The following is a 17,501-nucleotide window of genomic DNA, read 5'->3' on the forward strand; positions in this document are numbered from 1 at the left end:
TATAATCTGGTCGCTCTGCAGTGTGTAATCGACCGGATCTGTACTTGAATAACCTCACTGGCACCGGGCGTCTTACTTTCCGGAGCGTCTTATAATCGAAAAAATGCGGTGACATTCCAGCACACGCAGACACGCGCGCACACACGCACTGCCAAAACAAGCCCCCGACATTTCCCAGGACGTCTTATCTGGATGGTCAGCTCTCCAAAACTGCGTTGAAGTGATAATAGAGACCGCGACCAACCCCCAATGTCTCCCTCGCACTCCCCCATCTCTCTCCACTCTCTAACTCCCCCCTCCCCCATCTCCTGGCGCCTCCCCCTTGCACCGCACTCAAGAATTCGCCACTGCAACATTAAAGCCACAGAGACCGTGAAATACGGACTCGGGCTTGCTGCCGCTGATGAAGCTGACGCTGCTCGTGATGACAGCGATGGCACTGCAGAAGATGCCCCTGCTGCTGACGACGACGACGATGATGATGATGCTGATGGCGAGCGGCTTTGGCGAAGTTGCAGACGAAGGGACCATCAGTAGCCCAGGCCTGGAGGTTCACATCACTCCGCAGGGACTCCAGTACGGTGGGTCCTCTCGCTCACACTGCACGACTCTGCTGGCGAGGCGCGGTCAGTCGAAACGCGTCCGGCGGTCGCTTGCGTCAAGCCAATGGGGATTGATGACCTCTGGGGGCCACGGTGGCGAGATAAGAACGACCTCGCCTGGTGTCCAGAAGGTCGTGGGGTCGATGCCGACCCTGACGCCTGCTGCTGCATTTGGAGTTTTAGTCTCTCGCACACCGTGGTGGTCGCGTGGATTTTGTTCTGGGTCCTCCGGTTTTTCCCTTCACATTTAGAATCAACGTGCGTTTTGTATCGTTTGTGGCCAGGACGCTACATAGCTCAATGGGCCTTCCCTGCTAAAGCAAACCGATGTTTAGTTTACTAGTTTTTAGTTTAAGATGCACAGCAGGGAGAGAAGGGGAAGAGCGCTGGGTAGGAAGAGGAGGAAGGGGGGGGAGAAGGAACGACCGGACCCAGATGTCTGAGATGATGACGAGAGGGTGATGGTGATGAGAGGGTGATGATGATGAGAGGGTGATGACGAGAGGGTGATGATGACAAGAGGGTGATGATGATGAGAGGGTGATGATGACGAGAGGGTGATGATGAGAGGGTGATGATGATGAGAGGGTGATGACGAGAGGGTGATGATGATGATGAGAGGGTGATGATGATGATGATGAGAGGGTGATGGTGGTGATGACGAGAGGGTGTTGATGATGATAGGGTGATGATGATGGTGATAGGGTGAAGATGATGATAAGAGGGTGATGATGGTGATGATGATAGGGTGATGATGGTGAAAGGGTGATGATGATGATGACGAGAGGGTGATGATGATGAGAGGGTGATGATGATGAGAGGGTGATGATGATGAGAGGGTAATGATGATGAGAGGGTGATGATGATGATGGTGATAGGGTGATGATGATGATGACGAGAGGGTGATGATGATGAGAGGGTGATGATGATGAGAGGGTGATGATGAGAGGGTGATGATGGTGATGACGAGAGGATGATGATAATGATAGGGTGATGATGATGATAGGGTGATGATGATGTTGATGAGAGGGTGATGATGATGAGAGTGTGATGATAGGCAGTGATGATGATGATGATAATGAAAGGGTTATCATGATGAGAGGGAGATGATGAAATAATGATAATGATCAAAGAATGACGATGATATAAGGTGGTGGATGGTGATGATGATGATGAGAGGGTGACGATGATGATGAGAGGGTGACGATGACGGTGAGAGGGGAGGGAAGAGGGGGAGAAGAGAGGAGCGAGCGGGAGTGAGCCGCACAGAGGAGCGGCGTCTGTTTCCAAAGGGGGCGGAGTCAGAGGGAGGGAGAGGGGAGGGGCTCAGAGTGGGCGTGACCACAGAGGAGGCGCGAAGGGCTCGAGGTGGCTTGGATTTAGCGATGTGGACGGTGACATCGGCACGCACGGCCTACCGGTTAATGCACCTCCGATTAGCACCGTTGGCTACGTACGGTGCGAAAGAAGTTCAACATGCATACCCACATATACGTACATTGCACCCGCTGTGTTAGCCAGAGCCATGGACATCTGCCAACTACCTCGCCTGGTATACAGGAGGTCGTGGGCTCGATTCCCACTCTGACGCCTGCTGCTGTATATTTGGAGTTTGCGTCTCTATCTCTCCCTGTGGTCGCGTGGATTTTTCTCTGGGTCCTCCGGTTTTTCCCTCCACATTTAGAAACGAGCGATTAGATCATTTTGATGAAATACATTTCCACGGGATAAGCAACTTCGTTGAGCCCTCATGTATGGCCAGGTCGCTTCTGAAAACGAGCTACGTAGCTCAGCGGGGTCTCACCTGCTAACATTAATAAGTGATATTGTTCTCAATGATGGTTTCACTATTTGCATTTGTGACGAGTAGAGAAATCGTTGGTTCTGTGCAGAAGCCAAAAGGACAGCTGACACATCAACGCTCGACTCACAACCCTCGTGGAGTAAAATACGCTTGTTTTAACGTAACAATGAAATGCCAAGATGACATGAATTGTCATGGGGTTGTCGTTATCGTTATATGTGATCGCATTGAAGGAAATATTATGGCGAAATAATTACCCAGATAGGAGCAGGTGCTTGAAAAGTTAGAGCGATTTTTTTTTATTATCCGCATGAGTCTCCTGTGCATTACTCCCCCCTAGTCAGTGTCGCTATCTATTATTAATTTGACTGTAGAGTCTACCTGGGGTGAGTGGACTAGTGGCCACGGGAGGTAATGACAGGGGAGTCAACTTGCAGTGCGAGTGGACTAGTGGCCACGGGAGGTTAATGCCAGGGGTGTCAGCTGTGAGTACGAAGGAACTGGTGACTACGGGAATAATCAAGAAGGGAGCGTGGTCAGGCGACGGAAGAGGACGGTGGAGTCTGCCGGTGGAGCGAGCGTCCGGCGTCAGCGAGAAAGTTCGGGAAGGGGGGCGTGGCCTCGGTCCGTAGATAAGGGGGAGATGCGCGGGAGACTAGGGGCTGTTGCAGTCGGGGTCTCCGCCTGTTCACGTGCCTTCGATAAAGAAACCATCTCAATAAAAGTGTGTCTAGCTGTCCTTACATTATGGAATAAAATCCGAACGTCTTCTGCCGTTACACTTCGAGTGATTATTTTGACACGGATAATCCCGTGTAGCCAGTTACCCAGCTATAGTTTCGGTGGCACTGGCCAGCAGCAGCCCACTTGCCGCAGAGTTTACTGTTGCGGCTCGGAGGAGCGTAGCCAGCAGCCAGCCAGGGAACTCCAGGCATAGGTGATGTTTCAGAGTAGAGCAAGAGTTATGCATGATTCGTGTTCACCAATGATTTATCGTCATCAGCTGCATCATTCATCATCAGCCTACAGGGTGGATACATTGACAGGAGATTTGTCAACAAAACGGGGCTTAACGCACGCGGCGAGGAGGCCAATAACTTCGTGCGTTCCCGAGTAGCAATTTCAAATTCCTTTTGGCTAGAAGCAGCCCAAACCCCACATCAGGCGTCTCACTGCGAGTCGGCATCGAACACAAAAGGGGCCCTCGCAGTGGCAACAGCAGTGGCTGAGCGCGCCGCCGAGATCCGGGCGGTGTTGCCGGTGCTGGAAAGAGCGGGGTTGGAGTGTGATACCCGCACGTGTCTCGAGTCCAGTGGTTCTTCTTGATCTGGGGGTGCGAGATGCCAGATTTTTTTTACGAAGGTAAAGCATCGAAAACACACATGAAGCACGGGCACGTAAGCGCCCCTTACTTTGTTTCCTCAAACCCTGTGTGCTTATTAACAGTGTACAATTGTTGTACGATTGAGGACCAAACGGGTGCAAGGCTGCAGTGAAGGTGAAGAATCACAGCTCTAGGACCCGGTTCGTGCGAGTCACGGAGCTACTCATGGTCCACGCTGAACTCCATCCGCTGCACAAGATGCGGATTAGCCGATGCACAAATGCAAACGTAAAATCTGTCCAGTAGCAGTGGTGCGACTGTGGTCATCCAGAACAGACACCGTACGACGTGTGATGATGTGATGCCCCGATCCACAAACACGAAGGAGACATCGCAGCGATGATGATGGAACGCCACTCTGCTGCTCCTGACGAGGCTGTCTGGCTTCACCACCTGAATGTGAAATCGTAGTCGTTGCTCTGCACCAACATCAGCCGCCATACGAAAGAAGAAGATATAATTGCGGATAAATTTCGCTTTTATAGTGTTGTGTTATTGACGTGAGCATTGAGCGTGTTGGAGATGCGACTCAGGAACAGCACGGCCTGTCGCGGGCACGTCACTCGCGGACGTGTTCTTGGGACCGTTTTTTGCTGCAAGTGCGGCTTGAGTTGCTTTGAGAGATGGATTTATCTCTGCGGCCGTCTGGAACGCTCTTCCTGCCGATATTAGGAAGCGACTGGAGCTGCGCACCTCTAAATCATCCAGATAGAAACTCAACATACATCTCGTTTGCTGGCCCTTTTGAATTGGGACGGCATCGTGTGGCAACCGATCGTGTGAGGTGACGTCACGGGTCATACGAAGTCACATGACGTGAGAAGTGAAGTCACGTGACGTGTGAGGTGAATTCACGTGACGTGCGAGGTGACGTCACGTGACGCGCGAGGTGACGTCACGTGACGTGCGAGGTGAAGTCACGTGACGTGCGAGGTGACGTCACGCGACGTGTGAGGTGAAGTCACGTGACGTGTGAGGTGAAGTTCAGGGGTCACGTGCCTCCACAACGATCATAATCATCACAACGATGGCCAGTGACGGACTGAGACAAAAAAGAAATCGGCCCGGGCATTTGTAAACACACGGAGGCCCCAAATTGGCAATTATATTTTATTACAATTTTTTGTAAAAAAATTTTTTAAATCGGTTTGTCGCGCGATAAGCTGCATAGCACAGCAGTCGAGGCGAGACGTGGCGATGTGGCCACGTGCTCGCGTGGAACTGTGCCGCGCCATCCTCATCGGGCCCCGTTTGACGGCCGGCCGAGGAGGAATCTTCGCCGGGCGGCCGAATCCGTGCGGGGACTTGACGCCCACCGAGAGCGCGAATGAGCAAACGAAGCGTGCGTCTTAGCTCGCGAGAGAATAGTGTCACGCGTTGTGTGTGTGTGTGGTTCGTGACGCTGATCACATTCTCAAAAAAATAGAGAGGGAGGGAGCAGAGAGAGAGGGGAGGGGTAAGAAGGAGGAGAGCAGAGCGTGACATCTTTCGTGAAATCTTTTATTAAAAAGGGGGGGGGGGGCACATAAAGCAAAGCATTGAAAAAAACAAAATAAACGACATGATGAACGAAGCAAAGTGCCGACTACACCGAGCATCTTCTTGTTTCCTCTGATCGTAAACAATAAAAATGTTCGCACAGATCCGCCCAACGGCCTGACGACGATGACGACGTTGTTCGTTGTTGTTGTTGACGATGTTTGTTGTTTATATATAAGCTGGGTTGGAGGTGGAAGAAGAGCGCCTTGACAAAAAGAATGTGCATATCAAGATGTTTGTTGTTGTTGACGATGTTTGTTGTTGTTGACGATGTTGTTGTTGTTGTTTGCGGTGTCTGCGCGCGCCCGCAGCACTGAAGGTTGGACGCCAGCTGCTGGAGAAGCGCGTGAAGGACTTCACTGTGGCTCCCGTCTCGGGCTCCACGGGCCTGGCCGGCGGCAAGGTCGTTTACGTCATCTCGGGGTAAGAGGGGGCCCGCTCGGCATCACTGTGTCGTCATCATCAGCAGCAGCAGCGTCATCAGCATCAACATCATCAGCAGCATGATCAGCAGTAGCAACATCATCAGCAGCACTATCAACATCATCAGCAGCAGCATCAGCAGCAACATCAGCAGCATCATCAACATCATCAGCATCACCAGCAGCAGCCGCATCATCATCAGCAGCAGCATCATCGTCAGCAGCAGTGGCAGGCATGGGTCAACCCACTACTGGGTGCAGCTCTCCCCAAGGCGCCACCGCCTCTCACGGCGCCGCGATAGAGCGACCCCCCACCCGCGTCTCCCCCTCCACCTCACGCCACTTTGCCGCTCCTCCAAAAACAAAGGTCTCCCGTATAACCTTTAACATACTGTTGGGGCAAGTGTCGTTAGCGAGTAGCACCTATAAAGGCCGGCACGGCACACGAAAGGGGGTGGGTGGCCAACGCGACGCTAGGCCGCCTTTGGCTCCCTCGTGGCGATGTTTACACACCGGACCAGTTATTAATTTTGAGGCTGAGTCGACCTAGGGGAGGCCCAGGACCGGTTCAGATAAGTAATCGTTACTGATGGTGTTGGCCGGGAAGTCGAACTCGGGTCGCCAGGTTCGTAGCGCAGCGGAGCGCTAACCGCGACACTACCGCCACCACAAAGCTAAAGACAAAGATCCCCCATAGAGCCTCAACTGATTATTGGGGCAAGTGGTGTTAGCGAGCGCCTCTGAAGGCCCGCACGGCACACGATGCCTGCTGTATAGTTGGCGTGTTAGTGGTGGTGTCTTTCTCTCTCTTTCTGTGTGGCCACGTGGATTGTGTTCCGGGCCCTCCGGGTTTTTCCTGCACATTTAGACGCAACGTGCGCTCAGATGATTTGGCTGCTACAGCTTTCCACGCGATGATGAGCCACTTCGTTGAGCTGAGCATGTCATTCGTGACCAGGCAGTTTTAAAAAAATAGCTGAAGAGCTCAGTGGGCATGACCTGGTAAAATACAAAAACAACGTTTAAATATATTCTTTGGGTCTTTCGGTAAAGTCACATAGATAGGTTCAAAGAAAATAACAACACATTATTTTTGTTATTTGGTTGGTTAAAAAAAAATACGTAAAATATTTTTGTTATTTGGTTGGTTCAAAGAAAATAACAAATTATTTTTATTATCTTCTTTTAACCTATCTACGTGACTTTACCGAAAGCCCCAAAGAATATAGATCCCTGCAGTCACGAAAACTTAAAGTGAAGATTTAACGTATGAATATGTTTAGTTTAGCTCGCCTCCTCAAAGCTGCCGGGCGGATCTAGAGCATCTGGCAGGAGGAAGGAAGCGATGGCGAGGCGTGGTGAACCCCTCCCCCGCCACCTCCCCTTGTCGTGTGCCCAGGTTGGCGGTGGTGGACATCAAGGTGCCGGCCGCCCGCGCCTCCATGCTGCCCCGCGTGGGGCTCCAACTGCAGTTCGGCCGCGTGTACGCTCGGGTGCGCGGGGACTGGTTCGCCACACACAAGATCGCGTAAGATCGCGCGTGTGTGTGTGCGTGGCTGAACCACGTGTGCGTGTGGCTGAACCACGTGTGTGTGTGTGGCCCACGTGTGTGCCTCAACCACGTGTGTGCCTGAACCACGTGTGCGTGTGTAAACCACGTGTGTGCCTTAACCACTTGTGTGTGTGTGTCTTTGCCTGAACCACATGTGTGTGTGTCTGAATCACGTGTGTGTGTGTGCTGACTGGAGGGGTTTTGCCACTACATGGGACTGGTCCAGGTTCAAGTTGATTTTGCGTAGCGAGGTTGAGAAGTCTAGAGACCAGGGTGGGAGTCTCAGCTGCAATATTCAACACAGCACAGGAGCTGGTGATGCTACTGCTGCTACATTGCCAGTGGTGCACAAACAACAACAACAACAAGAACAAAAAAGCAAGACATTCATCAACAAGCGTGGCTTCAACAATCAAATAGGCGACGTTTCGGGAAACGGCCCTTCCACATTACAAGATACCATAGTTTACATTCTGGCGCACCCGTCTCTGATGACAGTCTCAAAGTGCAGTGTTCGCGACTCATTTTCAGAGGGGGGGATAAGACGTCATCAGTTGTGTGAGGGCGCCACACATTTGAACGGGGACAGTGGCCGCTGCATCATGAGTGCAACTTCTGATGCGAGAGCCTTGCAGCTCACAGCGACATCGTCAGACAGCGCGATCACGACCCCGACGTGCTGTTATGCGGCACCGCCGACACGTCCGTTTGCGAAGAAGCCACGGCGCATGTCTCCACTGAACTCGGACCTTGCCTAGACACGTCTGGAAGTTCGCCAGCGTCGGACCACGCTCACCGCTCACCGCTGCTGACGGGACGCGGGGCCGTCGAAAACGGGTCCAGAGATTTGCCTGCGTTGAACCGACGTTGCTGACGGGACGAGCGCTCGCTGAAGGCCGTGCGGCTGACGGGACGTGTGATGTAGGAAACGGCATTGCAGTAAGTCGTCGTTTAGCACGGCAGATGCACTGCTGGGGAAAAAAACGCGAGAAGCAAAAACTGTTTCCCCATAGTTAAGGTACCGGTTTGGGGGGGTACGGTGTGCTCCACTGCTGCTGCTACTACGCACGCATCGTGTGGTGGCGGGACAAATACCTGAGGGCTATGCCACCGCTGCGTTGCGACATCATTCCGCGTTAGCGAATCACCACAGCGCTCAGCCGCGCAGCTCAAGGGAGTCGTTCACCGTCGACCGCTCAGAAACGACGTTATAAAGGGGGGGGCCTTCCACGTTATAACGGGGGGGGGGGCCTTCCACGTTATAACGGGGGGGGCCTTCCACGTTATAACGGGGGGGCCTTCCACGTTATAACGCGGGGGGCCTTCCACGTTATAAAGGGGGGGCCTTCCACGTTATAACGGGGGGGGCCTTCCACGTTATAACGCGGGGGGGAGGAGTTAGGTCACGTGGGAGAGAGGGGTGAGGTCTTAAGGGAGAGATACCGGAAGAGACGGGAGAGTGTGGGAGACAGAGTTGGAGTGAGGCCACGCAGGGCGGAGGTCGAGGAGTGGCGAGATCGCCACACACACGGGGGAGTAAGACTTGGCACCGTCAGCCAGCGGTGACCAAGCGCGGAGGAACGACGGGCAGCGGTGGAGCTGCAGTGAGGGCAGCGGTGGAGCTGCAGTGAGGGCAGCCGGAGGACTGCACAGGGGATCTGCAGCGGAGCTGCAGAGGTGTGGAGGCTACGGGAGCGAGAGCAGCTATGGAGCTGCCAAGGGGAGAGCTCTGAGCGAGGGCCGTGTGGGAAAAGTGTAAGAACCCGAATAAAGGACAACGAAGACAGACCCAGGATCGAGTCCTTTATTACACTGGTGTCAGAAGTGAAACGGCATGTCAAAACAGCTCAGAAGAAAGAATATTCCTGCGCCATCATCTGCTACATCATCTGACGACGACGACCTTCCTCGGGCGGTCGACCTGCCTGCGATGGAGGAGGAGATCCATGCGGGAACAAGTGCGGGTCCGGGAGTCCAAGATGTCGCCGCGTCGGTGGACCCGTCTGCACCAGAGGACGCGGATTGGCGATGGAGGCAGATGGCGGCGCAGCTGGAGACGCTGAAAATCGTGCTCGCGCAATTGTGCGAGCTCGTCACGCCGAGGACGGCGTTGCGGAGAGCCGATGGAGGTCCGCAGGTCGCTGCCTTGCCTCCGCTGTCGGCGCCATTGGCCACGCGGCAAGAAGACGCCATCTTGGGCGTGGCAGGAGAAGAACGGTGGGAAGCCACCATCTTGCGCTATCCGCGGTGAGAGGCCGCCATCTTGAACACGTTGCGATGCGACGCCATTTTGAATATGCCGCCTGGTAAGTCATCGGCTGAGGACGGTGCAACAAGGAGTCGCAGTCGTCATCTCACGACCGTCAAAGAATTCTCCATCGGGGGCGATTGGAGTGTTTTCGCCTGCAGATTTCTGCCGGCGGTACGCTCAGCAAGGTGGACGGACGCTGAGGCATTGGAGGTTTTACCGACTCTTCTCGATGACGAGTCGGTGAGATTCTTCCGCTCCATAAAGGCAGAGAAGAAGAAAACATTGAGAGGAGTTTTCGACGAGATGGCAGATGCATATGAGCCACCGGATGATGCTCATCGCCGGTTTGTTCAACGTCAGCGAGCACCCGAGGAGTCGCCGGTGGCATACAGGGGTGCGGTATTGGAGTTGGCCATGGCTGCATACCCGGAGACGGAGCCTGACCTGCTCGAACCTCTCATCTTGGGTAAGATGCTCGAGCTGTCCCGGGATTTGGGGATTCCTATGCCGGTGTGTGGCCACGAAAAGCTTACGTCCCGGGCGGCCGCTAAATGTCTTGATGCCCAGTTCAACCTGCGCCGTTGGAAGCAAGTCACGGCGTGGACGGGGGGGCCCATCGTCGAGGGAGGTGCCGCGGGTTGGGATCCCAAGAAGGCGGTGTACGTTCCTGACGGGGGGGGCCCGCAGGAGCTGACAGCCGCCTCTGCTCAGTGGTCGGCCCGCGGTACGCCGGGGCCGCGATCTGCGCCACCGCCACGGGAGTGTCGGGACGGGGTGCCTGCGGCGCGGCGCAACAACATCGACTGCTTCCGCTGCGGCCGTGAAGGCCATTACGCCAGGGACTGCTGGGCCCGCGTCCCGGGTCCGCCCCAGCAGGAGGCCTCGTCAGCGGACGTGCCACGGAAGGATTCTCCAGGACAGACAAGCCGGCCGTGACATTGCTGGAGACAGGAGACTCTGCTCGGGGGGTGCCTACCACGGCTGCGGGGACTCCGAGCCCCGCCGCCCTTCCGACCCCGTCGCAGACACGATCGCGACGCACCCCCGACGCTGGGCCTTCAGGGACACGGGACCGGGACGTTGATGGGCCTCCAATAGTGGCAGGAGGACTTCATCCTGTCGCTCCTAAAACCCCGTCACGTTCCCGGTCTGCAGGAGGGCCGCCGCCCGTCCGGGACGGACCGGCGACCCGAACGCGCTCAAAGTCCCTTACATTTCGTTAAATTTTACTGTTGTGTTTTGTTGTTGTTGTTGTTGTTATATTTATTGTATGCTTCGTTGTCCTTGAATGTGTGATGGTTGTGTTCGCTCGCATTACTTGTCTCGTTATTGTTCTGCCGAGGTCGGCTGGATTTTCTCTACGGGGGAGGGTGGTGTAATGCGGGCGTAAACGGCTTCGCGGATATGACGTCATGGGGGGGAGGAGTTAGGTCACGTGGGAGAGAGGGGTGAGGTCTTAAGGGAGAGATACCGGAAGAGACGGGAGAGTGTGGGAGACAGTTAGAGTGAGGCCACGCAGGGCGGAGGTCGAGGAGTGGCGAGATCGCCACACACACGGGGGAGTAAGACTTGGCACCGTCGGCCAGCGGTGACCAAGCGCGGAGGAACGACGGGCAGCGGTGGAGCTGCAGTGAGGGCAGCGGTGGAGCTGCAGTGAGGGCAGCCGGAGGACTGCACAGGGGATCTGCAGCGGAGCTGCAGAGGTGTGGAGGCTACGGGAGCGAGAGCAGCTATGGAGCTGCCAAGGGGAGAGCTCTGAGCGAGGGCGTGTGGGAAAAGTGTAAGAACCCGAATAAAGGACAACGAAGACAGACCCAGGATCGAGTCCTTTATTACACTAGAATTGCCAGCGTGCTGACTCAAGGTAAGTGAAAATGAATCTAATTAGTTTATTTTCACGTTACTTTACTTTATGTTTTATTTACTACACAGTGTTTATTACGGTATCACATGCAAATGTACAATACTTTGCTTGCTGAAGAGTTCATGAATGCTTCCCGTTTTGTTGAACCGTAACACGTTATTTACGACTGACCGTACGTGCAATTAAATATTGAGTTTCGAGATGCGAACAAATCGAAGGCCGAACGGGTCTCAGGAACGTAATCTCGTTCAACGACGACGACTGCCCGGTGATTACAATTTTAAGTGGAAGGACAGATGTGGGGAGGCAGAGGGGACTTCGTCTCCTGCTTAAAAAGAAACGCAGTTCGCACGCCATGCCGCTCAACTCCCTCAAGGGCCTGCTGACAGGTATCGTATGAGTTAGAGCTTGACAATGAACATGTTTTTATTCATTTTACCAGGTGAGGCCCCACTGAGCTGCTACGTAGCTGGTCATCACAAATGGCAGCTCAACGAAGTGGCGCGTCATCATCATCACGTGGACATTTATAGCGGCAGCCAAACACTCAAAAACGCGTGACGTTGGTTCTAAAAGTGAAGGAAAAACCAGAGGACCCGGAGAAAAATCCACGCGACCACGGGGAGAGAGAGAGAGACACGAAAACTCCAAATATACAGTTTAACACGTAGGCTTTCACGACCAATATTATCCATAATAGAGGGGGGGGGGGGTTAGATCGCGTAAATATAAACGTCGTGTTCCAAAAATACAACAGGCGTCGTCAGGGTCGGGATCGAACCCACGACCTCCTGCATACCAGGCGAGACAGTCAACATCGCACCACGGGGAAAGAGAGAGAGAGAGACACTCACACTCCAACTATACAGCAGCAGACATCAGGGTAGGGATCGAACCCACGACCTCCTGCATTCCAGGCGAGGCAGTCGACATCTCCTAGCCACGCGGCGCCCCCTTTGCTTGGTTGTTGCTGCCCTGTTGACGTTGCGCCGCGCCGGCTGTCCGCAGCTCCGACCGCGGCTCGTTCGAGCTGACCGTGTCGGGCATGGAGCTGTCCACATCCGTGTCCGTGTCCCGCGGTGTGGACGGGAGGCCGTCCCTGCGCAGCGTCTCCTGCAGCGTCCACCTGGACGACACGGACATCCGCTTCTTCGGCAACGGCAGGTGAGGCTGCCCCCCCCCCCCCTCCACCGCTACGCCCATGGGGGTATTTGGCCTACTTCTCTCCCGTGGTGGCTAGAGATGTTATCTGCCTCGCCGGGTATGCAGGAGGTCGTGGGTTCCATCCCGACCCTGATGTCTGCTGTATATTTGGAGTGTGCGTGTCTCTCTCCCCGTGGTGAGATGTTATCTCCCTCGCCGTGTATGCAGGATGTCGTGAGTTCCATCTCGACCCTGACGGTTGTTGTGTATTTGAAGGTTTTATTTCTGTGTCTCTCTCGCTGTGGTCGCGTGGATTTGTTTCTGCGTCCTCCGCTCTTTCCCTCCACATTTAGAATCCACGTCACGCGTTCAGAGTATTTGGCTGCTACTATACATTACCAGGGGATGAGGCCACTTCGTTGAGCCGTCTTTTGTGGCCAGGTCGCTTCTGAACAAGAGCTATAAAGCAGCTCGGTGGGCCTTACGTGGTAGATAAAAAAAAGTGTTTCGTTTTTAATAACGTGGCCTCGTGGTTTGGGGCTGTGTGTCGGAGAGGGCTGAACTATTTGTGGATAATTTATAATTGCGATTTTTCTGACATTTTTTTTAAGTCAAGCTTCAGTTCAATATTGACTGTGTAATAGATTTAAAACATGTGATGGAGCATTACCACATGATAATAATAAAAAATGAAACAAATATAAGACTTTTCAAATCGCAAAAAGTCGCAGGCTTTGCGATTTCAATTTGAAATCGATTAATCGTTCAGCCCTACTGTGGGGTAACGTCTACGTGGCTCCATTGCCACCTGGACTGTATTAAGCAGTCCACTGCACTAAGCAGTCCAGGTGTCAACACAGCAGCAGATGTATGAGGAGCGGCAGTAGCGTGCGTGCGTGTTTAACGGCACAATTGGGGGATAAACACAACAATAATCGTGATAATGATGTAAGTACATTCGGTGTAAAAGTTATCGTTTTCATAGCGCAAGTGTGGCACATTAGGAATGGATCACTCTTTTAAGTATGTCCTTGTGCAGCAAGGGAGTAAAGTGTGGTTCTTTGAAGGTCCTGATGTGCTGTGCAGTGCATCAAAGCATGTGTACAGCAGTGTACAGCAGCATGTGATGAGTCGGGCCTGTAGGTGGCTGGCAGAATTGGGTTTAAGAGAGAGGGTTAATGAATAACCGGACGTGTAAACCAGCCACATGGTTAATGGCGTCTCGGAAGAATTGCTGCGTGTAACACGCGCTGTTGCATTTTACAGAGTGACGGTGCGGTTCTTCACGAGATTAATATTAACTACAATAAATGAATGTGCTTGCCCTCGATTTGGAGCACCTGCCCACGTCCTTCATTTCGAGTGTGCAACACAAGGCTGTCTAGCCTGCGGTGGCTTCACAGTCGTGGGGCGATGTCGCACAACAAAAGTTTAATCAATTGGGTTAAAAAAAACTTGGAACAAAAATTTGGACCCAGACGGCTGGCTTACTTAGAGCAGCGTCGCGAGAGCCTTTGCTACTGGGGGGGGGGGGGGCTGGTTAAACGAAAAGCAAGGAACCTTTTATTTTTATTTTACCAGCTTAGGCCCACTGAGCTAAATATCTCTTTGACCTGGCTTTGACCTGGCTATCAAAAATTATAGCTCAACGAAGCGGCTTATCAAGTGGAAATTTACAGCAGTAGCCGAATACACTAAACGCTTGACGTAGATTCTAAATGTGGAGGGAAAAATCGGAGGACCCGGAGAAAATTCCACGCGACCACGGGGAGAGAGAGAGACACGCACACTCCAAATATACAGCAGCAGGCGTCAGGGTTGGGATCGAACCCACGACCTCCCGTATACCTGGCGAGATAGTGAACATCTCACCACCGTGGGGAGGAGGAAGGTAGCTAATGTACATACAGCCTGTTCTCCTATCACGCGGTCGCAGTTGCGTTCCTGAAGAACACTAAATCGCGTTATAATAAATAATAAATAATATGGACTAAAGCACCGTCCGCGATACCACGTGAGGTGCGTACGCAGGCTGAACAACGACTGAGGCGCGTGGGCAGCATCTAGAAGCATCCATCAGCATCCCAGTGCCTCGCGTGACGACGCCACTCCAAGGCGGCTGTGCGACCGCTTAATGCTACTCGCGTTATATCAAAATTCGCCTCCCCCATGATAAAAATAATCAATTTGCGTTATGAAAACAAACTGCACTGAGCCGGAAGAGCAAGCGACGAGGGAAGGGGAGAAAGGCGCGATAGAGGAGGGTAGAGGGGAGGTTAGTGTGTTGATCTTATAGGTGCATTGAAAACTGTTGATACTCCAACTGATGCTCCTACTGTTGTGGAGTGACTCATGCAGCCAGCTATGGCTGCAGAGTTTGGTAGTACATGTTGTTTACGTAGTTTATTGTGAAAGTTCGGTCACAGTTCCTATGACCACAGTTTCATTGCTTTTATGGCTTTATTTTGGTGATTTTCGAAAAGTTTTTTGGTTTGGCCATGTTTGTTTGTTGTAGTACAGAGTTAGACTGATGGCCTTAAACTAAGTTGTCTTGTGGTTATTGTTGTTTGACTTGCATCCCACTGGGATTTTTGCACAGTGTTGGTGTACGGTGATTTTTCTGCAATATTTTGCTGTCTTTTCTTGGATTTTCTGTTTGCACATAGTCACTTTAAGATGTATTCTTGTTCATGTTTTTGTTTTTTGTTTGTTGCGGTTGCACCCGATTCAAGAGCGGAATGGCTCACAGGGCTATACCTAATAAATGAACTTGAACTTGAACCCCACAAGTCACATCGTGGACATGCGTTCGATGGGCTTATGCGCCGACTTCCCCCAATCGTGGATCCAGCTCCACGCTGCTTCACAGCTGATGGGTTTCCTGCCCCCCCCCTCCCGCCCGTTCCCAGCCTGCTGACCCTCCTCGCCCCCCACTCCCTTCATTGTAGACTTCACAACGTGAGCTCCAACTCCCATTCCCTCCCTTTAGGCTCGTGGTGTAATATGTCACGGAAGCGTAGACATCCACCGTTGAAACAGATAGCGCGGTTTAATTTGATATTTAATTCGTTGTTTAATTGGCTGTTTAATTAGTTGTTTAATTGGCTGTTTAATTGGTTGTTTAATTGGCTGTTTAATTGGTTGTTTAATTGGTTGTTTAATTTGATGTTTAATTGGCTGTTTAATTGGTTGTTTAATTCGTTGTTTAATTGGCTGTTTAATTGGTTGTTTAATTCGTTGTTTAATTGGTTGTTTGATTGGTTGTTTAATTTGTTCACGCTGCTAGTGTTGACCGGGGCGGCCGGCCAGGTTAGAACCGCGAAGCTCTGTAACACGCACGCGACCGCCTGTGGTGGTGGTGGTGGTGGAGGGGGGTGACCGGCTGCCATCGTGCGTTTCCGTCCTCTCTCCGTGCGATCACTTTACAGCTGGCTCTACAACCTCTTCAACAACTTCATCGAGATGTTCATCAACAGCAGGATGGAGGGAGAGGTAACCTTGCGAGACCAGCGTGCCCCGACACACGCACGCTTGCGCACCTTGTACGTGCATCGCCTGCTCATTTAGTTTCTTGCTTGATGATGATAATAATAATATGTATCTGTCTAAATCAGCCCAAGCCTTTTTTAAATCACGTGAATTGTCTGTGGCCACCTTCCTATCCCCCGCGCCCTGGGAGAACAGACTGCGCTCTCCCTCCGTGCGGCTCACTCCTGCTCGCTCCTTCCTCCTGTCTTCCCCCTCTCTTCCAACCCCTCTCATCATCATAACCACCACACTCGCATCATCATCACCACCACCAACCTCTCATCATCACCAACTTCTCATCATCATCACCACCCTCTCATTATCTCCGACATCTAGGCCCGATCATTTCTCGGGCGCCACGGTGGCTAGGAGATGTTAACTACTTTCGCCCGGTATATAGGAGGTCGTGGGTTTGATCCCGACCCTGACGCCTGCTGTATATTTGGAGTTTGCGGGGTCTCTTTCCCTGTGGTTGCGTAGATTTTTCTCCAGGTCCTCCAGTGTTTCCCTCCACATTTAGGATCAACGTGTGTTTAGAGTATTTGGCTGCTATAAATTCCCACAAGCCACTTCGTTGAGCTATCATCTGTGGTGGCCAGGTCGCTTCTGAAAGAAGAGCTACACAGCTCAGTGGGCCTGACCTGGTCAAATGAAAAGAGCTCCCTCCCTCCAACAACAACACTAACACTAAAAAAAGCAGTTGTAAAGAAATGAGTTGTCCATGGGGATGATTTAAAAGTGCACAACTCCAGTGGCTTCCTAACATTGGAAGGAAGAGCGTTCCAGACGGCCGCAGAAGCGCGCCTGAAAGCGCCGCGCGATGGCGGTGACCGCCGCCTTTGTTCAATGGCCTCTGCCGAGGTTGAGTGGAGTTGGTGTGTTTGATACGACGCCCCCCCTGTCCACCGGCGCGCTTTCACGTCCCATCTCGGCGTGTTAGAAAGGGCACCCCCGGTGGCTGCTGGCCCTGCGTGGCACTCGGCGACTCGGCGACTCGGCAACCTGGCCCGGAAACGGGTATTGGGCTCCGAGCAGGGGCGACGATATCCACGAGTCAGCCGTTGACTGTTGATATTCGGGCGAGGCTACTTAATGGTCTGGCCCAAATTTGCGTCGTAGGACCCCTCCACCACCCGACTCAGCCAAACGAATGAATGGCTATGAATCGTAACATCGGCCGCGAAAGACCGCGTGTGTTAGGCGACGAATGTGACTCTGCGGTGCGTGTTGTGTGCAGATCTGCCCGCACCTCAAGGCGTTCGTTGACAACGACGTGAACACTGCGATAAGCACGCTGGAAGGTGAAGCTCGACACGGATGGTCTGGGCCCGGCGGCAGAAGTGGCCAATTCGCACGCCGCTCGGGGCACGACCCCTTCCCATCGTCATCGTCGCCGGGGCTCGGGCTCTCCG

General features: G+C 53.0%; 1 protein-coding gene across 1 annotated transcript in view; it reads left to right on the forward strand.

Moving 5' to 3' along the window:
* Positions 1 to 328: 328 nt before the first annotated feature.
* LOC144733482 (bactericidal permeability-increasing protein-like) overlaps positions 329 to 17,501 on the forward strand; it is a 30,197-nt gene continuing 13,024 nt past the window's right edge. Inside the window, exons 1-6 of the mRNA XM_078615406.1 lie at positions 329 to 581; positions 5,641 to 5,752; positions 7,151 to 7,279; positions 12,427 to 12,582; positions 15,990 to 16,053; positions 17,327 to 17,390. Of these exons, the coding sequence (XP_078471532.1) occupies positions 404 to 581; positions 5,641 to 5,752; positions 7,151 to 7,279; positions 12,427 to 12,582; positions 15,990 to 16,053; positions 17,327 to 17,390 (703 nt within the window). The 5' untranslated portion in view covers positions 329 to 403. The remainder of the gene's footprint in view (positions 582 to 5,640; positions 5,753 to 7,150; positions 7,280 to 12,426; positions 12,583 to 15,989; positions 16,054 to 17,326; positions 17,391 to 17,501) is intronic.

Source organism: Lampetra planeri, chromosome 47 (genome assembly GCF_965212315.1).
Source record: "Lampetra planeri chromosome 47, kcLamPlan1.2.h2, whole genome shotgun sequence".
NCBI lineage: Eukaryota > Metazoa > Chordata > Hyperoartia > Petromyzontiformes > Petromyzontidae > Lampetra > Lampetra planeri.